A 21,340-nucleotide genomic window follows, 5' to 3' on the forward strand; every position below is an offset into this window, starting at 1 on the left:
TCTCAAAGGAACATGTGAATTTAATTACACCAATGACCCAAAACAAATCTTCAAAACCACCCGAGACAGTTAAACAACTAAATGCACAAAGTATTAAAGACACAAAAAAATCAAAACCAATGAAATCAGTATCAAAGTGTGACAGGAAAATCAGAAACCAATCTCCCAGAGCTGCAGCATCCCAGATCTCTTTCCTGCGGTGGAAGAGTGACACCTCTGCAAGCTCACATTACCCAAAGATTCCATTCTGAAACGGCTTTTCCTTAAGAAGCTCGCATTTCTTAAGGATCCCCAGGATGGAGGTACAAAAGCTGACCAGGTGTCTCGGCTGGTAACTTCTCCCTCATGGGTCTGAACTGTTGTCTCTTCCATTGACAGAAGCTGGCCCAGCTTTTCACCCTTGACCACTACTTACTTTTATAGGTGAGACCTCTCCCCAGGAGTCCGCGTCCACATCTCTCAACCACCATTCAGAACCGTCCTCACATGCCAGCACACACTATCCCGCAGCGGGGAAGAGTCAAACACAGCAGTCCTGACCTCTGGAGGGAGTCCCCACCCCTCACGCTTTTCCAGTGAGAAGCCGCCCACACCCAGAGGTCCCTCCCTCTCTAAGTCTTACTGACACACACCAAAAAGTAACTGCAAAGCAGTGTTCCATCAGTGGGCTCATCCTCCGTTCTAAGGAAACTTCATTAGTCCTCAGGAGAAACATGAGGCTGTATCTAATCTCAGTGCTACCCTTGCCCCAGTTCACTTCGCCCCGCGCCTGTTCCACATAGGAAAAGTGAACTTTCCTGAGTCACTGCCAGTCCCACAGCAGTCATTCCACAGAAGGTGCCCCTGAGAGGAAGTGGTTACCTTGTGACTGTGATAGGCCGAGCGGCTGGTGTGCAGGCTGGCCAGAAGGCTCTTGGACTGCTGCTGGACACTGGCAGGTGCCGGCAGGGACAGCAGCAAAGTGGCCAGCTCCTGAGCTGCATTCTTGTTTTTCTCCTGATGGAGAAGACAGCAGGGTTAGCACTAGTCCACCAAATTCAGGCAGAATCAGCTGTCTACACCCTGCCCTCCCCTATGCTCCCACCTAGGTTGTTAGGGCCAAGAACTGCAGAGAACACAGAACTTCAAAACTTACAATCTTCCTCACATGACAGGTGCAGAAAGTGAGTCTAAGCTTGTGACACCCAGAACAGAGATCTTTCATCAGCACTCATCCTATTCTATAAAGCACTCTCTCACTATGGGTTGGGTCCCCCAAAATAGGACATAAGGCCTGAAGATGAAGACTCCTCTGGAGCGTCTTAGCACATCAAGATTATGCTATAAATATCCTTTCGCTGCGAGGCCTCAGGGTCTCTGGTGAACCCACTGACTTCCTGCCTCTTCAGAAAGCCCCATGTGCTTTGAAAAAGTAACTTGCCTTCTCGATGATTGGGCCAACAGCAAAGCAGCTTTCCAGGGCTTCTAAAGAACTCACAACCAGCCTACGGAGACAGAAAAGCTGGCTTGAGTACAACCACCACCCCTGTCTCCGCCTTATGCTTTAGTCTGTGCAAACCACAGCCGGGAAGACCTTGGGGACTGCTAATGAATGCCAAGTACAAAATCAAAGCACAATTAAGACGTGCCACGGGCACCATGCATATCGTTTCCTCATGTTACGGGCCAGAAGACACCGGCTCCTGCTTGGAGATCAACCTGAAGTCGTGTCATAATCCTTAACTCAAAGACAGGCTTTTCTTCCTCAAAGAGGATAAATGTGCTTCCTTCTGCTGCCTGTGGCAGGAATCACTGAGATAGGCTTAATGGTCCTGAAGCAATGATACCCAAAGCTCAGGTGCCCAGACATCAGTAGGCAAAGGGACACCCAAAGGGGAAAGTGAAAGTCTTCTTTTCATACCAGGAGGTTAAGACTGTGTTTTACTTACACTTCCTCCAAGAAAATGCACAAGGGCCCTTCCTATGAGTCCCTACACCTGGGGAAAAGAACAAACTGTATCGTCAGGTACATGCCAATTGCCAATATTCAAAGGGTACTACAAAGCTGCTTAGAAAACTGAGCCATTTTCCCTTAGGGAAGGAACAGGAAACCCAAGTGCTGAACCCAGGGCTTGCTCCTGAAGTATCATGTGGCACAGTAATAAGAGCAACATCCCGAGGTCTGATACTCTGGACCAAAAGGGGAAAGCATTGAGAAAGCAGCTGGAGAGGAAAAGGTCAAGGGGTAGAGGAAGGTGATGAAGACCAGGGAAGCGGGAATGGAGGCATACAACAAAGCTAGGCAGAACACACTCTCCAGGGTTTTTTCAGAGGACTTTTTCAGCTGCCCCACCACCCACACCCCTTCCCGTCCCCTGCAGAGGGAGCAGAGAGGGAGGGGTGAGGACGAGAAAGCTAAGCGAGTCTGAAGCGGCCACCACCCAGTGCACGTTCAGCCCCTGCAGACTCCGCTTTGCGAAGGGTAGCTCCGCGCCCATGCATGACCAGAACAGAAAGAAGCAGGATTCGTCCACAGAAGCAGGAGCAACGCAAAGCCACGCCATCGATTACACTACTCTCTGACACACACTCACTCGTGCAGAGAAAGAAAGAGGGCATACTAACCGGTCCAGCTTGGTTAGGGACTCAGTTTCAGAACTTGGGGAAGAAGCAAAGGAAAAAAAAAAGGAAACAAATGTGAAGCTCAGAAAAACCTGGAAACACATCCTAAGCAAACAATATAAGAGTAGGGTGGGGGGGAGAGGGAGAGAGAGAGAGAGAGAGAGAGAGAGAGAGAGAGAGAGAGAAGAGGAAGGGCTTAAGGCTGCTGGTGGGCGGCAATGATGCCAAGCCAGGCTCTTCTTAGGACTTACAATGTAAGAAACTCAACATCTTACATCATGAGTTACTTCATCACCATGGCAAACCAGCAGCTACCTAGCACAGAGAAGCCAAGCGCAATGCTTAAGAAGGCCACTGGAAGGAGCCCTTAGGAGACTGAACTCTGCTACCAGATGCAGCAGACAGCCTCTTGCCAGCAATGTTAATACCACATATGTAGTAGCCACTGCAGAGAAAGATGAGATGAGGATGAAATCAGAATGAAAGGGAAGACTTTCCCCTATAATTTCAAGACTGGATCCTCAACTACAACACTGGCTTAAGCATCTGCCAGTCAGCAGCCTCTGGCTACTCCACAGGGTACTGAGCACTAAGAGAAGGCACAGGAGGCCCCAGGCAGACCCTGGAGTCAGGCAGCTCTGAGTGCACTTTCGGGGACTGTCTACACACTCAGGAGACACGGAGTAAGGGCAAACTGTGTGTCAACTTGAAAATCACATGCTAGACGTGGGGCTGTTACTAAAGGTTGACTGTCAAGACATAGGCTCTGCGGGGAGAGTGAAAACTGGTGAGAACTGCAGCCAAGCCCTGCCGGTGCCGGTACCTCTCCAGGACAGTCCCACTGGTGGTAGCGGGGGCAGCTGAGTCACTGTCTCCGGTGCCATTGCTCTGGTTCAAATTTGAAGGACAGATGTTGCTGACAGAAGCAGAAGGAAATTCTTCTGGGGGCTCATCAGGCCAGCCAAACTGTTCCTTAGTCTTGCCGTAAATTTTTACAGCATCAATCATGGTGACTCCCGCTGGATCCACCGATGCACCGACTGCAATGAGCAAAAGAAGCCTTTAGGAAGCACATTCTGGAGAAGGCTAACCCCACTGCCTCCAAAGCGAAGACCACTAGTTGAGGCAAAGCAGCAAATTGCCTGGATTTTATAGTCACAGAAGGACTGTGTCTCCTGAGCCCCCAGCAGCACTGACATCATCACAGATGTAAGCTGCATGTGTGCAGAGACAGCTCTGTGACCCCAAAGCCCATGGAGTCGCCTATCAGAAGTCCCTCAACATCACCGTGCTGTCTTCCTATTGTCACCCCCAGGGGTCTCCAAGCAGAGGCACATCACCCGCACTAGCAACAGCATTACTGGGAGAAAGAGCAGCTGAAGGTGGCCAGTAAAGAGCAGAGAGGATGCCAACCTCATGAAAGGCTCAAGGATTTGTACTTCGAGGGTCTGAAGATCCCAACAGCATGGCAAGGCAAGGAGGTGCTAAACATCTCTCAGTGACTGCCTGCCCGGGTCCTCGTTGGTGGCTGCAAGGAAGCCCTGGGACGGCCTCTGACCTTGCCCCTTCTCTGCCTGAACACTCAGGCAGCCCCGCCAGCAAGGCCCAACCCTACAGAAGTAAACACTGGAGCAGCGTCTCTGTCCTTAGCCCTCCAACCGCATGGAGACCCCTGTCCTGTCCCTGGCTTCCTTCATATGTCAAATGAAGCTCAACTTTTCACGAGGGCCAAGCCCACAGAGGGTCTCCAGAACAATGCGGAACACAGAGAAGGGCCCCCAAGCCGCCGTCACACGGGGAGGACACATTGTGCCAGGGTGGGGACTCACTGAAGAGGTTCAGCTTCTTATCAGCCTGCAGGGCTTCCTCTCGAGTGAAGGGGAAGTCAAACCAGCGGGAGCGACTCAGGTTAAGCTGCATAGTTCTCCCGAAGATCTCAATGTACGAAGGGGCCCGCTCAATGGCCTGCGTCCCGATCTGAATCCGCATGCCTGTCATCACCATTGTGCTGTTGTTGTTAGTGATCTCAATGGTGAAGCCCCCGGGCTGGCGGGAAGAAAAGCACACATCAGCCAACAGTTACAAGTTCTTTTTTTTTTTGGGGGGGTGGGACCCTCGCCGGTGGCCTGGGAACAAACCGGCGCTGCAGAGGCTGTGGGCAGCCTCGTAGCCCAGCACTCAACCGCTGCGCCACCAGGGGAGGCCCAAAAATTACAAGTTCTTAAGGGCAAACTTTTAATCCCCCCTCTCAAGTGTGATCTCAAGTGTGATCCCAGACAAAACCCTTTCCATTTTAACCCCTCAGTAATGACTGCCTTACGCCCAAGAATGGAAAAACAGGCAGGGAGTAGACCCTCTTCAATTTTAGGCTTTCTTCTCTCGAGCATAACCACTTCCTGCTGCCCTTACAATAATCAGGTAATATTGGAACAGGAACCCTTCTGCATGGGAATTAAATCTTCATTCCTTCCAGGGGCCATTTAACTGTGAGTATATCCCTTTACACCTGCACTCTAAAAGGAGACATGTTCTTAAACCACCCTGTTTGAGTCCTTCTACTCAGGGACCGAACCCGGCCCGGCCCAGTGCTCACCTTGGTGTTGGCCACGTACATGCCAGTGGAATTCAGTCGGTGCTTTATCTGTTGAGCATTGTAGACCTGCAAGAGGTCATTGCCACCAAACTCCACATCTGTCAGCTGCTGGTTGTGCTCAAAGAAGTCAATGGGGAAGGTCACCTGGCTAGACGTGCGGGTGGCTGTGGAGAGTAGCACCAGAATGCCAGAGCACAGGTTAAGAGCGGTCGCGACAGCTCTGCCTCCCCTCCACAGCCTAAGACCCCTCCCCAACTAAGCCCACACTCGTACACTCTAGGCTTTCGAGGCAAAGCCCGGATGACAGTGCTTGCATCAGCGGGCGGTTAGCTACCCAAGAGTCACTATCCTAGCCACAGCATGACCTGGCAAAGGAAGCGGGGCCAGTGTTAGCGACAGTTAATAACAACAGGCGCTCTCGTAGCTAGCTGACCTCAGCGAGCAACAGAAACTATTACTTTATAGGAGGATGTGCCACTCCAAGACTTCAAACATAGTCTCTAGCACAAGCCTAGGTTAATGCGGTAGCCCCTGCAATGGTCTCTTCTGAGCCAGGGTGCCTCACTCCTAAATGTCACTGCCCCACCCCAAGGTGTCCTCCCCTGGGCGGCAGCCAGATTCCCAGCTCAGAGGCTGCCAATGGCTCATCACTACTTGGTGAGAAAGTGGCCAACGGAAGGAATCTACTCCTCAGTAGTTCCATCCTGCACATCCCACCAGGCAAGTCATTTTCCCTAAACCCAGAGAAAAATCTCTGAAACATCAGGTCAAAATATCCTTCTTTATTGGGTTCCTACGAACTGCTGAGACTGAAGTGCAGCCCACGAGCCTGCCATTCATGCAGTGTCGCTGACAGCCACAGGGAACGCAGGTGCCCTGAAAACCTTGCCTCTGCTCTTGGAGAATTAGCTATCTCATCTCTGCCTTCATAAAACGCTCAAACAGGGACTCCCAGGTGGCGCAGAGGGTTGAGCACAGCGCTGTGAAGCTGTCCGCAGCCTCTGCAGCGCGGGTTCTAATTCCCGGCTGGTCAGGAAGATTCCCACATGGCACAGCAGACCTCTCCTGTCTCACCTGCTCCTTCCCTCAGCAGTATATTTCAGTAGATCTGGCTGTTCTGCACCCCACTCTGTCTCTGGTGAATCCTCTCACCCTACTACACCTCTAGACTGTACCCCAGTTCTTGTATAAATAAATAAATCTTTAAAAAACACTTAAGACAGCGGCTGCTTCTCCACGGGAGCCCTCCCCACAACCCACTGAAGAGAGGCCTCACTGATGGTAGCTGTTTTGCGCTTTCGAACCGGCTTCATGATGCTAATGACACTGCTGGGCTGCAGGGATGGCTGAAGCCAGTAGGAGGTGTTCTCCACGTTGGCCATGTAGATGCGCAGGCTGCCATCCTCACACAGCAAGATCATCGTTGTCCGCTGCTGCTCATTGCAGGCTGTGTGCCTAATGGCAACCATGTCTTGGATCTAGGAGGAGGGGACAAAGGAAGGCATTCGCTGCCACACCTGCAAAGCAGAAACTGTGGCACGTGGCAGAGCGGCTTTCGAGGTCACCTGGGGAATGTGCAGAATGGTGGCAAAGAAAAGGCACCCAGGACAAAATGGATGGGAATTCTTTTACAAGCCTTCAAGGAGAGAACTGGGAAAGTGACATAATATACAAACAAAAAAAAAAAAGAGTGGGTTCATAGCCAAGAGATGGGAGAATCTGACACTGACCTTAGCTTTAGCAGGAAGAGTCTTAATCTCCTGGATGAGGAAAGTGTCTGGTTTCACCATAACTACCAGTGGCACACCGGTGGTTTGCTGGACACAACACACCAAGCCAGGGTGGTTCATCACCTCAGACCACTGGCACAGGGCGGGAGATGTCTTACTTCCACCATTGGAACTGCAAATAAGCAAAACTGGCCACAGTTAGGTCATTGACCACATTCTAATAGTTCTTTCTTGACCTAAAAGCCATCCTCACACGAAAAACTCGACTCCCAGAGCAATATACTAGTCCAGGGGGCCAAAATATTCATGAGTTTCATCCTAAGCCATGCTGGACGCTCACACCGCCCGCTGTGCGCAGGTACCCTCGCTCGCACTGCACTGCCGAGTTCCCCTGTCTGGGGAGCAGGTGGTCCCACATGCCTAGAGGCTGTCAACAGCCTAGAGACTGGAGCTGCCTGTGGCTGAGGAGTCCCCGTGCTATTAAAGATCTCAAAGAGTATCCAAGTTACACATGAATGGTGTCCATTTTATTTCATCTTGAATCGGGTGATTTACAAAAGAGGCCAGAGAGAAAGCACTATAATGGCTCCTCAATAGCAAGTGAGAAAATGGGGAGACCCTAAACCTCTTCTTCCTCCTCCCTAAATAAACCCTCCTAACCTGACATACCTCTATCATCGGGAAACCTAATTGGAGCCCTCTCGTCCCCAACCACACCATGCGGACACCCAGTCTGCTTAATGGTAAGTCCTCCCAAGGGATTCTGACAGAGCATTTTAGTGGGTGAGGCTTAGAATCCCTTCTCAAAATGTATGTTTGCCGCCATGATATAGCTTTTTCTCTGAGCTGCAGCGGGTCCCAAAAACCACCTCTTGGAGACAGTCTGAGGTCTCCCTAGGCAGCAGGCAGTGGGTACAAACCATGGAGATAGCCCCACCTGCCAACACTGGGTGCTGCTTGATTTTCAAGATGCCTAGCAGGGAAGGGAGACGGTTACTGGGGAAAAGCAAGTTTCACCAGATTCACAAAAGACACCAGCTCTTGGGTGCAGGGCAGAGAGCCGCTGAACATGGGCACTGTAAAGGGTGAACAGTAAGGTAAGTACTCAGTCCCACCTTTTGATGTTGATGGAGAAGAGCTGCAGCACCTCCAGAGTGGTCCTGCTGATGGTGGCAGCGAAGGACTTGCCTTGTGAATAGCTGAAGAACAGCATCTGCAGCACATGAGAATAGTAGACGGACACGCCACCGCCCGCCACCTGACTGTTACTGTCCTGTTGGAACAAAGAACATTTGCATTGAATTCTCATGTGGCTTCCAGGTTTGTGAGTTATTCATCTGAAATCATGATTATGTGCACCCATACTCTAAGCGTGAGATATGAAACCTGTGGATAAATCTTGATAAAAGGATAAAGGCACTTCAATTTGAACCAGCGTGGTCCTAAAGGACACGTTTTTGCTGCTAGGGAGAAAGTTTGCGGCACACAGATGAGTTACTGAACTATGTAAATCTGGAGAAGGGAACAGCAACGTGCCCCACCTTCAGGTCCTCATGATTGATTTCCAGTACGTTGGTGACATAGAAAGGACCCTGCTGAGCACTGCTGGCCTCCTCCATGAGCTGCGTGTAAATGTACCCCGCTGAAGACATGATAACAATGATGTTCTTTCCTTCCTCATTGAACAGGAAGGTAACATCTCTGATCTTAGAGCTCGGCAGGAGGAAGTAGAAGGTTGGACTCAAGGCATCAATAGATAGGTCATAAATCTGCAGAAGAAAAGACAAAATAAGGGAGATCTCTTGCAGTTCCATCCCCAAAATATCCTGGCAAATCCAAAGGGCTGCCACTGGTGACTCATGGGCATTCACTGCCCAAACAACAAGCACCTAAGTGTTAGGCACCAGTAGCTAAAGATTACTAATCCCTGTCAAGGAATGAGTAGGAGAGATACCCAACTAGGAGTTTTGTAACAAGTACAGTAACAGCTGTATGCTTGGTCTGTGGGGGCAGAACCAGAATCAATTCCGTACTGCCAACACACACAAAATCCTGTACAGCAACCTACAGAACGTAACAAAATGCTGGGACATTTTATTTAATTCTGGGTGAAGCAAGCACATAATAGAGTAAAATCACCAAGTACCATTTCAAAGAATGGAACTGTACCTTGACAAAGTCTGCAGTGACAATTGCTAACTCAGTCTGTGAACCAGGTAACCACACGGCTTTGATGATGAAGTTCCCTGTCGCCAACTGGGGGTGCAACACCAAATGATCTGAAACTGAGCCTGAGCTGCTGAAGGTCAGCACGTGGCAGTCCTGCACACAAGTCAAGGAGCAGAGAGTGGAAAAAATTAGTCAGAATGGGGGCCTCCCTGGTGGCATAGGGGTTAAAAACACAGCGCTATCAAGTTATTGCCAGCCACTGCAGCATAAGTGCGATCCCTGGCTGGCCAGGGAGCAACCCATATGGTGCAGCAGACCTCTCCTGCCTCGCCCGCTCCTCCTCTCAACAGTGTATTTCAGTCAATCTGCCTGTTCTGATCACACTGTCTCTGATGAATCCTCTCACCTCCTGCACCTCTGGTCTACACCCCTACTCTTGTATGCATAAATAAATCCTTTAAAAGCATAATATTCAGAATGTAGATAGGGTAATTCACTTCAAAGTCCTAATGCTTTCTTCTTTTCCCTAATGTTCTCTGCTTATATGCCTTCAGTTAGTATTCATATTAGTCACATATTCAGACTTCAAAAATACATACAGATTATTTCCAATAAAAATCTGGAACATCTGGGCCTCCCTGGTGGCGCAGGCGGTAGAGCGCAGCGCTGTGAAGCTGTCCACAGCCTCTGCAGTGCTAGTTTGATCCCCACTGGCCGCAGAGCAGCCCACATGGCGTGGCAGACCTCTCCTGTCTCGCCTGCTGCTCCCCTCAGCAGTGTATTTCGGTCATTCTGCCTGTTCTGTTCCCCGCTGTTTCTGGTGAATCCTCTCGCCCTCCCGCACATCTGGCCTGCACCCCAGTTCTTGTATAAATGAAATAAATCTTAAAGAAAATATTTTTGAAAAAAAATCTAGAACGTAGAACATCTGAAAGAAATTCAGAGCGATTTCTTTTGTGTTCCAATGGCTTTTGTTTTAATCTGACAGTGACTAAGAAAAAGTGTTGCTTTCCCTGAAATGAGGGGAGAGAAGGTGACTAGGACCTGGATCCACAACTCAATTGAAACTACATCAGACGGTTACCTTCAGCCCACAAACAGCAAGGTAGTCCTCCTTGCAAGGATTCCCAGTAAGGCTCAACACAGTAAAGGGGACTGGTGCAGAAGCCAAGCGGGTCAGAGTCAACTTCCTTTTGCTGGAATCTGCTTGCTTCAGGAGTGCAGAGAGTTGCAGGACAGTGATCTAAAAAGGAACAAACACTGGTTCGTATTTAACCCTTCATTCTCCTCTCAGAGAACATAGAGGAGAAACGAAAGTTCATTCAAAATGGGGAGTGTAATGCAGGTAAGTTTCTTATGAAAATCCAAGATTTTTCTCCTGGCCAAAAGAAATGCCTCTTTGCAGACAGGAAAAACAGATTAGTAATGAAACCAACTACTCTTTGTGAAATCACTTCACAAAAATAGTGAAATATGTGCTAGTCTCTAGTTTTCTATGACAACATTTTCCTAAGTATTTCAGAGCTATTTTAAAGACAATTTGTATCTCTAGTTTGTTTTTCACTTGAGATAAGGTTAAAACAACTTTAATGCTGATAAAGCATTAAAGATAACCACCCCCCCCCATCCCTTCTAGTTCTGTAAGGTGATACATGCGTCCCTGTGTCCTTAGAGGGCTGGGAGGGAAGGGAAGACCCATGTCTCCCTACAAAGATGCTCGCTCTCAGCTTGTGCCTCCCAGAGTGACCACACTGGCAAGACCCGCAACTGTGCCATCTTAGGTCACTGTTCCCCGGAGAGTCTGTTTAGAGAATGTACTAACTAGAACCACATTATTCTACATCTAATTACATAACACAGAGCTCCAGGAGGAAAGCTCATACTCTGTCCCTAAAGCATTCCTGGAATCCAACAGACTCTCTAGGGCCAATCTGAGAGCAGTCATCCGGCCGTCTTGCTGAGCACTTAAGATAAACATGACCTAAAGCGAGTGTGAAGGAACTGGAGGACCCACCTTGCCTTTCTCGTGGCTGACAGCCAAATGCTGGCGGCGCCCGTGGGGCGAGGAGAGCACACACATCGCCACCCGCCTGAGAACATGGGCACTGATGAGCTGTCGAATGGTCTGGCCCTGGTCTCCACTGTAGTTCATCCGAACGTTTTCAAAAGCACCTTCCTGGGAACCTAAGGTAGGGACCTGAAAAAGAGAAGCAGACAGAATAGGCAGAAATAAGGCAAAAAAGATCAAGAGGACACACGTGCTTAGTCATTTGTATGACTAAAACAAAGCACAATTCAGTCATTCAAAAACAATGGATTCCCATGGCTAAACCATGGACTGTTAGGTAACTGATCAAAGTTATTGTCAGTCTGAGCCGAATTATGTAGTAAATGTGTCGTAAAGCTAAATTTAATAAAAACTTATTTTTTAAATGTTACATCCTTTTCGTAAAAAAGATGGTGATGACAGATGAATTTTTTTTTCATGGATCTACTGGAAAAATTAAAAGTCAACAGCTCTATAGATCGCCAGTGCCACCCCAATACTTTTTAGCCTCATTTTTATTATCTAAGTCTAAAAACCACAGCTCTAAAACTAATTTTTAACAAAATACCAGAATACGTGTTTCCAAGTGAGTATTTCCCCTTAGAAACAGTCATGAGGTTATTCACATTCCTCATTCCTCTTTACCCTTCCCTTTCAGAAGCGCTGGACTTTCCTTCCCTCCACTTGCTATGCTGCTCACAGGGCAGGTGGACCATGCCAGCAGCCTGGGTCCAGTGCTGAGCAGCAGGGCTCACAGTGGGTCCTGGCTTACAACTGTCACCCCAGTCACAGAAAGAGCTAAAGGAACATGACCAGGGCCTCCCGAGTGGCACAAGGGATTAAGTCTCAGCACTGTGAAGCTATCTACAACCACTGCAGCATGAGTTCGATCCCTGGCCAGGGAGCTGACCCACATGGCGCAGCAGACCTCTCCTTTCTCGCCCGCTGCTCCCCTCAGCAGTGTATTTCAGTAGATCTGCCTGTTCTGCTCCCCACTCTGTCTCTAGTGAATCCTCTCACCCTCCCGAATCTCTAGCCCTACACCCCAGCTCTTGTATGCGTAAATAAATACATTTTTTTTAAAAAAATAAAGGAACATGACCAAAATGGGATACAGCAAAAGATGATAAACTATCTTCTAGAAACAGAGTTCCTCACATCTTGGTGGTTCACATAGTTACATGAACTAAAAAGGACTTATCCACTGGGGATCCAATGATCCCTGGATTTCCCTTCTTTAGAGGACATACCTCATATGCTGATTTTTACACTAAATGTCTTGAGAGCTTAGACTGTATATTCTCAAGTTCTAAGTGCCCAGGGACTGACTGACTGGAAGACAGCACTTAGAGTATGTGGCCACGGAAAACTTGCTGGTCCCTACACACACCTAACTTCGGGACTCTGGCACACTCACCATCAGCTGGTCTGTCATCTCAACCACCTTCTCCACCGTGTGCAGCTCGCGGAGGGCTTGCTGAGCCCGGCTGCTGCTCCCCACAGCCGAAGCCTGCTGAAAGTTGGTCTGAATGGCATCCATGAGGAAACTGAGCATGTCTAACACGAGAGGAGCGAAGGAGAAATTGGCCTGAGAAAAACCCAAATACACAAGTGGGAGGGGAAGACAAAAACAATGGGTCATACTCATCATGATAATCTTGCCAGTATAATTCTTAACAGAATCCAGCTTCCTCATTTCCAACTTGATGTTCTAGCCATTCTCCCCCAACACTGGATTTGATTCCAGTTATTTGTGCTAACTCTAGATCTTTCTAAACCAGGGGTCCCAAGTAGACACCCTGCCATTCAAATGCACCCACCAAGTACAATCAGTTGACTTCTCTCCTATGCATCAACAAATGGATCTAATATGTACTATCCTTGGGAAAATTGAGAAAAATGATCACTCAAAAAATTTTCTGAGCTTTGGATGAAGAATCCTGGCCAATAAAGGGTATACGAGAGCATTGCACAATTAATTTACCCTCCAAAACCCCTCACCACACTCCTCAGTCATAAGCCCACCCCCGAGCAGTGACTGACATACACTGTATGTGTGCACACTGTCAATGGGCAGACTCAGAGAAAGGAGACTCCAAGTCCCACTAGCAGAACTGCAGGGAGAGCCCTTGCAGTCTGCCCACAAGCCCACTTGCCAGGCCCACTCTACACATGGTGCAGGCACCAGCAGAGCCCCACCTGGTTCTGTAGTTCCTCCCGGCAGCCCTCCACTGTCCGGCACAGACTGCTCTTCTTGGGCTTCTCCTCATCAGCAACCTTCCCGTCGCTGATGGTGACTTTGGCCTTGTCAGCAGGCGACGTGCTTGTGTGACGTACCAAACTCTCTGAGACCCTGGGTTCACTCTGAAACGCTGACTCCTTCATGGTGGAGCTCATGCCACTGCTAGGAGTTCGCTTCACCAATGCCTAGGGACAGAAAAAGTCAAGAGGCTCTACGATCTTGCCACAAACACATCTGAAATGCTGCCTAAGACTGCAGAGGGGAATCTGACCAAAAGAAAAAGTGATTGCGCATTTAACTGATATTGAAAAGCCTGAATTCTGATCTTACAACATTCACCTGACATCTAGTTCTTTACCCATTCACAGCAACAGATCTGAACTATAGCATCTGAACTTGACTGGAGGTCATGGAAAAAAACTAACCTCAAGATCTCTAAGGAACCTGCAAGTCCAACTATTCTAAGAGAAGTTCTCAAACCATGGTCGTACAGCTGATCAGTGAGAGAACCAGAACTTACTCCCACACCCACGCTACCAGAATTTTCCAGTTTGGCTAAGCATTCCATGTCACTAGCCAGCCACCCTTTATACAGCACAGCAAATGTCCGAATCTCTCACCAAGCAGCTACCATCTTCCTTGGCTCCACAGTCACAGAAGAAGGACCCATACTTGGCATAGGAGATCTCATGATCCTTATGGCACACCTTGGCACAGACTGTGCACACGCCCACCCCATCAACCATTTTGCAGGTGTGACAGTGGTACCTACAAAGACCAAGAACCAACAAATGAGCCCAGAAGTACCAACAATCAAGGCCCAGCAAACACTTACCTAAAAGAAAGAAAGACTCTTACCAATGCTGGTTCATGAATTCCTTCTGAGTGATGGTAAAAGTGCACAATTTATTGCAAAGAGAATCTTCATCCTTCAGAGATAACAAGCCTTTTTAATCAGAAATACATCCCCACACACAGGCACTCACAAAAATACGTTCCCACTTCAACAATTATGCAGGGTAAACAGTACACTCACAAATGACGAGTAGAAACCTATTCCAAGTGGAAACAGCTCACAGGCTGTAAGTGTGCTATGACTTCAGGTAAGACCTTGGGGTTTTGTGGATAAGGAAAAAAAAATCTCATGGATCTTCTACAAAGGGGTTCACCATCATCCCCAAGAACTCATGCCTGAAACCCCATTTGGGATGCAAAAACTGGAGGAATCACAGGTATGGATGGAAAAAGCATATATGCTTATTAAACAGTCCTCCCTGCCGGCCTGGAAAAACAGTCTGGTGTCTGTCACATAAGCCAGGAGAAAGCAACAAAGACCAGGAAGAGTTTCAAAGCTCACAAGCACTAGCAAAAGACCTGCTGACAAGAATTCGGCCAGTGCCTGTCAGCTGTTACCCTGGCAGACACTTGTTACTCACTGAGTCCTCAGCCTGTGAGTCTTCCTCTTCCACCGCCAACTCCTCCACCCAGTCTGAGTCTACCTCAATGGCCCGCTCTTCCCCATCCACCGAGAGATGACTTGGACCTTGACCATTGCTCTGGCTCAAGGCATTGGTGACATCAGCCAAGTAAGACATAATATGGCATGTGCACTCCAGGACGGTCACATGCTACAAGAGAAGACCACCACAGGAACCTCAGTTTTCTGTATTTGATTATACAAACTATACCTTCTTAAGCTTTTCCCAGCAAAACTCAAGATCAGAGGAGTGGTATAGAAGCAGAAAAAAAACAACAACATGGTTTAGTTATCTATTTCCCAGCTTTTAGCACTATGACGATAGGTCAGTGAATTTTACTGAGTTAGTATGCAGGCACGCATTCATTCATTCAAAGCATGAAAACAACGCTTTACACATCTTCTGCAATGAAGTAAAATCAAAATCAGGAAAATGAAGATGGAAATAAAAATCTTTCAAGAAAAGTCTAGATTAAAAGTAAGACTGGACTCCCATTAGCATTTTCCCAACCATTAGTGAGGACAGTTCCATCTATTAATTGAAAAAAATTTCCCAGCCAATCATTGCAGGTAGTTCCCGCCTAAAAAAACCCAACAGTCTGGCATCAAAGCCTCAGACTCCCAAGTTCCTTCACTCTGTGCTCTAACAGTTTGGTGCTGAAAGGATCAAAATTAGCAAGAAAAAAGGAAATGAACAGTACTGAGGTAGATCACAGGGCAGTTATCTGCCTTTAGCCACCTAAGTCAGAGTCATGAGCTGGGAAGGTGGGGAAAATACACAAATTCAAGATATTTTTAAATCCTTTTCTCAGCACAGTGACCTGAACCTTCCGCTAACAAACAATTCTGGCATGCGTACTAGAGCTGAGAAGGTAGTCTATAGCCCCATGTAATACCCAGTCAAGAGTGCACAGTTCTACTTCAGGAGAAAGGAACAATTTTCCACCATATACCAGTATCTCAAAATAGTAGGAAGTCACTGTCTAAAGGATTCTGTTGGTTGCTTACCAGAACATTTCCTTCCTAACTCTTCCTACCACCCAGGATAGGCCTGAGGGCATGCAGTGAGAGTTAATTACACACTTCTGGGTCTTTGACACTGTGGACCTTGTCCTCCTGAGTTGAGCCAGGGACAGAAGTCAACAGGAAGCAAAGACTTGCACCTGGCCACAAAGACAATCCTCATTACCCTGACTACGGTCACTCTTTATTTTTCTTACCTTTCCATGCATTACGTTGGCATTCAGTTTTTCAACCACATTCTTCTGTGACAGGTATTTCTTGCTGTCCCAAAAGAAAAAAGAGGGGGTAAGGAGAGACATAAAATCATCTAAAGAATAAAAAAGGAAGCAATTTCATGAACCTCATATCAATTTGTGAAAAATATAAAGCAAAGGCATTCTTATAAAACTGACAGGTAATCAGGTTTGGGTTGCTCGTATCTTATCACAAACACTTGGTACACTTTCTAATAGGAAAGCCTATAATCATGAAGATTAAGTCTACAGTGAACAGGGGTATTGGTTACTCCCTCAATCGCCAATAAAAATAAAGATTCTGGGCCTCCTTGGTGGCACAAGGGGTTAAGATGCAGCACTATGAAGCCGTCCACAGCCACTGCAGCATGAGTTCAATCCAGCCAAGGAAGAGACTCACATGGCACAGCAGACCTCTCCTGTCTCGCCCGCTGATCCCCTCAGCAGTGTATTTCAGTCAGTCTGTCTGTTCTGTTCCCCACTGTCTCTGGAGAATCCTCTCACCCCCCATACCTCTCGCCTATACCTGTTCTTGTATGTATAAATAAACAAATCTCTAAAAAATAATGAAGACTCAAGTTTCCTTTAGATACATGCTGAGTGACAAAGAAAACCTGAGCTAATTGCCCCTTCTTCTCCAAGACTAATGTGACCTACACATGGGGTCCTTCAAGTTCATCATCTCACCATCTACTCAGCCAGTCCACAGCAGCATTATGTAGCTGAAGATGGCCAGCGCCTTGACCTGCGCTGGCCAGGGTAGCCATCACAACCATGAGCTCAGGGAAACCAGTTCCATCACCGTTGGCCAGCATCTCTGTTGCCATGGGGATCAGGGTGCCCAGAAGCACAGCACATACACCTTCTCCAACTTGGCTGGCAGAAAACAAACAGCAAGTTGGGAAGTGACCAACAGGAACCTAAGTCTCTGTACATCTAACCTTGTGAGAGCAATTAAGAGAAGTTTTATATTAAACATAAAAACATGACTGCATGTTGTTTTGTTTGAACCAGGGCTACTGCAGCACAAAACATTCATCCATGTTGCAACTAACAGGGTCAAGTCTTTGGAAAAGTTTTCTATGGAAAACATCAAGGAGCTCTACTAGATTCCTTGAGTCTAGCGAGAGAGGAATAGGGAATTGTTGAAAATGCTGGACTGACGCTTAAAGGAAAGACAGCCCCAGATGCTCTCAACCTATTTCTGGGGTTGTTAGGGACAATACATGAAAGCGGTTGTTTCACCTGTTTTCCCGAACAATGTATGTCGTCAATGACTGCAACAGCTGCCGGTTCTCCTGAATCATATCCAGCTGATCGGAATCTTTGGGGGGTGAGGTGGTCATGCGAGTGAGCCACGCCTGAAGACGCACAGGCTCTACACAAGCCAGCTGTGCCAGAGAGCCACAGAGATGCAGAAGGCTCGGGTTAGGGCTCTTCTCAGCTACGGACAGACCAAGAGGCTATGGTCAGTGAGGGCAGGCCACGGGAAAGGAAGGCAGGTGCCAATTGTGGGCCAGGAAAAGGGAAAAGACTTCAATTAAGTTTTCAACTTCCTTCCCAACTTTCTCAGAGGGATTCTCTCCACTTGTTAGCATTTCACACAGTAGTTATACTCGGGCAGAGGATGTACACAGTATTAGCCAGACATCAAAGTTACCACAAGAAGATTACTAAAAGCTGTCACTCACTCAGCTGGAAGAGTTTGGTGAAGAATTTCAAAACTCGGTTACAGAATTTAGCAGAGAGGTTCTCATTGGCTGTTGCCATCATGATCTGCACAAGTTCTCCACTGGGAGGCAGGAGAGGGGAGAAAATGGAAGAATCACATTAAGCCTCACATAAAAGGCATCCATTTCTAGTTCTCCAAAATCTCGTCACCTCTAGAGGAATTGGTCATTCACAAGTCAACAAAAAAAGATATTCATGAAATAAGTCCCCTCATCAATAACCTCAAATCACCAATTAACTTAAGTCCTATCAAGGTACAAACACCTAAGCAGGTCTTAAGTATTCCCTGAGAAAGAATACCAAATTAAACATGCACAGTAACCTGCTACCAGGAGGCATTCAAGAAAATAATCAATGAATCAAATGAAATACAGCTCACCTGTCAGAGAAAAATTCCTCCATAGCTTTACGAGCCTGGCTGCTTTCCAGCTGCTTTTCCAAATACTGGAGACATTCCTCCAAGATGGATTCATCCAGTCCACTGAGGAGCAAAAGTAAAGAGTAACTACTAGAGATAAGGTCTGTTTCAATGTCCTCCAACCTTTATTTTTTTAAATCCAAAGTTTGTTTATAACTAAACCTTACAGGCAATATTCAATTTTTACTTTGCCCAACCTTAGCATAAAGCTTGACATACAGAAAGTACTCAATAAATGTTTGATGACTTAAGCTTCATTTTTCAAAATAAACTCTTAAAATCTGATATAACTGAGAATCAGTGGCTAAGAATCCAAATGATCACTGCTATTATTTCAAACTATTTCTAATTAACAGCACTTTAATTTATCTTATTGCCCATTCTGCTAGAAAATTAAACAAAGTGTCTAAAGCTCAGAGGCCTAAACCTGATTCTGCTAGTGTTTATTTTGTGGGGGACAGGAAAATGAGGATTGAACTCTTCAGACACTTCATTTCTGCAGAGCTAAATTGTCTCAAATTCCCGTATCTGCTTTAAAAAAGAGAAGGACAAGACAAAAAAGAAAAAAAGGATCATCTGATGAAAACCTGGACTCAACCACCACCACCACCACCACCACAAAAAAACAGGAAATTTCAATACTTGAAATTTTTATTTGTAGTTATCAACTACAAGTGGATCAATATAAATCACCTATTAAGTCCTTCAAGGCACAAACACCTAAGAAGGCCTTATGTATTCCCTGAGTGTAGGGTAAGTAAAGTATCAGGCTTTCCCACCCTCCCGCCATTAGGATTGATGATGGATCCTTTCGGTCCTGAATGCATGCCTGATGGCGGACACCTGGAGTAGGGTGTGGGCATGCGTAGATGGGATTCACCTGAGCTGAGAGACTGGGCTTATAAGGGCGGTGTCATAGGGATGCCAGCAGAACGAATGGAAGAGCAGAGAATCACGAGAAGAACCACGAGAGAAGCAGAGAATGCAGGAGAGCCCAAAAGAGTGAAGACTTGCTGGGGGCTGGGAGGCCTGCCAGCCTCCTGGTCCCCCAGCACTCCTGCCTGCTGTGTACCTGGTAAATACCAATAAAAGCCTGAAAAAGCCACCGAGGGCTCCAGGGCTCTCTCCTCCTTTACCCCATCTGCTCAGGTCACAGAGAATCTGCTCCGTGCCCATTCCTGCCGCTACACTGAGACAGAATAATGAATTCATAGTAACTTGCTTCCAGCAGACATTCAAGAAAATATTCAATGAATAAAATGAAATGTAGTTGGCCTGTCAGAGAAAAATTCCTCCATAGCTCAATTGTTGTCGGCTTGCCCACATCAATATGGCCAAAATCACCAAGGTGAAACACTGCTGTGGGACCGCCCTAATCTAGTCCACAGATGACCTATATGGGAATCAGGCTCACAAAATACTAGAAAGTAATTTTACCAATTTCCTCTGTACATTTTATCACATCTAGTAGAGTACTTAATACACATGTTAAGTTATTTAAAGCTTCCAAATCTGAACATTTAAGCCTTCCAATAACATTTATTCCTAAAACTTAATCACAAGACGATTCCTGATAACCTTGCTTGCATGCATGCCCACAATACTTAATGCACGCAAGCACAGAACTACCTGTTAAAAGAATAACTGTAAGTTATTCATAAATGACATAAGGAAGTGGCCCGATCTCACGGATGGTAGCAAATGACAGAAACCTCTCTTCAGTGGGGCTCACCTGTTGGGATCTGCATGATTGGCCAGGATGTTGTAACAGCCAGTGATCAGCTTCTCATAAACACGAGCCAAGAACTCGTCAGACTCTGCAGGGCCCAGGATGCGCTCCAGTGAGTTACTGCTGATCTCAGCAACACTCTCAGTGCTCGACTCCAAAAGAAGGGGGAGAAGGGTCCGAATTACCTGTGGTGGGTTCATCTCATCGGACCAACTTCAGCAAAGAAAACAGAACCAAGTTACTGTGCATACTCCAAGTAGTTAGTACAAGGGAAGGCTAGGGCAATTCAATCATTTATTGTGAAGAAGGGCTTTTATCCCAGTCTTCTCCCCCTTCAGTTATTATCTATATTCAATTCATATTCTTTTTTCGTTATTAAGTCAGGAGCAAAAATAATTCCCGTATTAAAAAAAACATTTTTGACAATGTTACATTTGTTAATGAGACATATTTTAAAATATTCAGGAAAGAAAATAGCTGAAACTTAAGCTAGTAAACTGCCCCAGACAACTTTTCTAGGAAGAATTCCAGGAATGTGGATCACTTTTAAGGCAATGTGATAAAGGACTTTACCCATGACCTATGCACAGGAAGGAAAAACTAGTCCCTCCTCTGACTGGCCCTGCTACTGACAATGACAGTGTCCAAGTCCGGCAATGATGCTGAAGAAATATTTTAAATAAATCATGGTCTTTTTAAAATTTAAACCCTGGCTTCCCTGGTGGCCTAGGATTTAATTCTCAGCACTATCAGACCTCCCCGGTGGCACAACAAGTTGAGTGAAGCGCTGCGAGGCTGTCCGCAGCCTCTGTGGTGTCACTGGTTCAATTCCCAGCCGGCCAGGGAGATTCCCACATGGCGTGTCAGATCTCTCCTGTCTCGCCCGCCACTCCCCTCAGCAGTGTATTTTGGTCCTTCTGCCTGTTCTGCTCCCTGCTCTGTCTCGTGTGGATTCTCTCACCCTCCCATGCCAATGGCCTGTACACCAGTGCGTGTATAAATAAATCTTAAAAAAAAAAGTCTCAGCACTATCACCACTAGAGCCTGAGTTTGATTCCTGGCCAGGGAGCTAACCCACTTGGCACAGCAGACCTCTCCTGCCTCTCCCGATGCGCCCCTGAGCAGAAGATTTCAGTAAATCTACTTGTTCTGCTCCCTACTCTGTCTCTAGTGAATCCTCTCATCCCCAAACCTCTGGCCTACACCCCAGTTTTCCTACACAAAAATTTAAACCCAAATCATAGTATGATTTAAAGTTAACATGCCTTTTCTGAAAAACAGTACACAAAACAAGGGGAGTAAATACTTTGCTGCCCTTCAGATCTAAGTAAAAATCATCCTAGGTAA

The 21,340-nt window shown here is 46.9% G+C and overlaps 1 protein-coding gene across 7 annotated transcripts in view; it reads right to left on the reverse strand.

The window, feature by feature from the left end:
* UBR4 (ubiquitin protein ligase E3 component n-recognin 4) overlaps nt 1–21,340 on the reverse strand; it is a 336,932-nt gene that overhangs the window by 58,619 nt on the left and 256,973 nt on the right. For all 7 annotated transcript variants that reach the window (XM_054691340.1, XM_037498330.2, XM_054691337.1 and 4 more), the window contains 23 exons: nt 19,997–20,206; nt 18,226–18,327; nt 17,807–17,907; nt 17,361–17,559; nt 16,803–16,991; nt 16,080–16,143; nt 14,819–15,010; nt 14,241–14,311; nt 14,003–14,150; nt 13,340–13,567; nt 12,558–12,728; nt 11,108–11,290; nt 10,178–10,336; nt 9,094–9,246; nt 8,466–8,693; nt 8,040–8,197; nt 6,925–7,096; nt 6,471–6,672; nt 5,195–5,358; nt 4,431–4,647; nt 3,425–3,641; nt 1,421–1,484; nt 862–996 (listed from right to left, as the gene is read on the reverse strand). In XM_054691340.1, the coding sequence (XP_054547315.1) occupies nt 862–996; nt 1,421–1,484; nt 3,425–3,641; nt 4,431–4,647; nt 5,195–5,358; nt 6,471–6,672; nt 6,925–7,096; nt 8,040–8,197; nt 8,466–8,693; nt 9,094–9,246; nt 10,178–10,336; nt 11,108–11,290; nt 12,558–12,728; nt 13,340–13,567; nt 14,003–14,150; nt 14,241–14,311; nt 14,819–15,010; nt 16,080–16,143; nt 16,803–16,991; nt 17,361–17,559; nt 17,807–17,907; nt 18,226–18,327; nt 19,997–20,206 (3,727 nt within the window). The remainder of the gene's footprint in view (nt 1–861; nt 997–1,420; nt 1,485–3,424; nt 3,642–4,430; nt 4,648–5,194; nt 5,359–6,470; nt 6,673–6,924; nt 7,097–8,039; nt 8,198–8,465; nt 8,694–9,093; nt 9,247–10,177; nt 10,337–11,107; nt 11,291–12,557; nt 12,729–13,339; nt 13,568–14,002; nt 14,151–14,240; nt 14,312–14,818; nt 15,011–16,079; nt 16,144–16,802; nt 16,992–17,360; nt 17,560–17,806; nt 17,908–18,225; nt 18,328–19,996; nt 20,207–21,340) is intronic.

The sequence above is a fragment of the Talpa occidentalis genome, unplaced genomic scaffold (genome assembly GCF_014898055.3).
Source record: "Talpa occidentalis isolate TD23 unplaced genomic scaffold, MPIMG_talOcc4v2.1 talOcc4.9, whole genome shotgun sequence".
Lineage (NCBI taxonomy): Eukaryota > Metazoa > Chordata > Mammalia > Eulipotyphla > Talpidae > Talpa > Talpa occidentalis.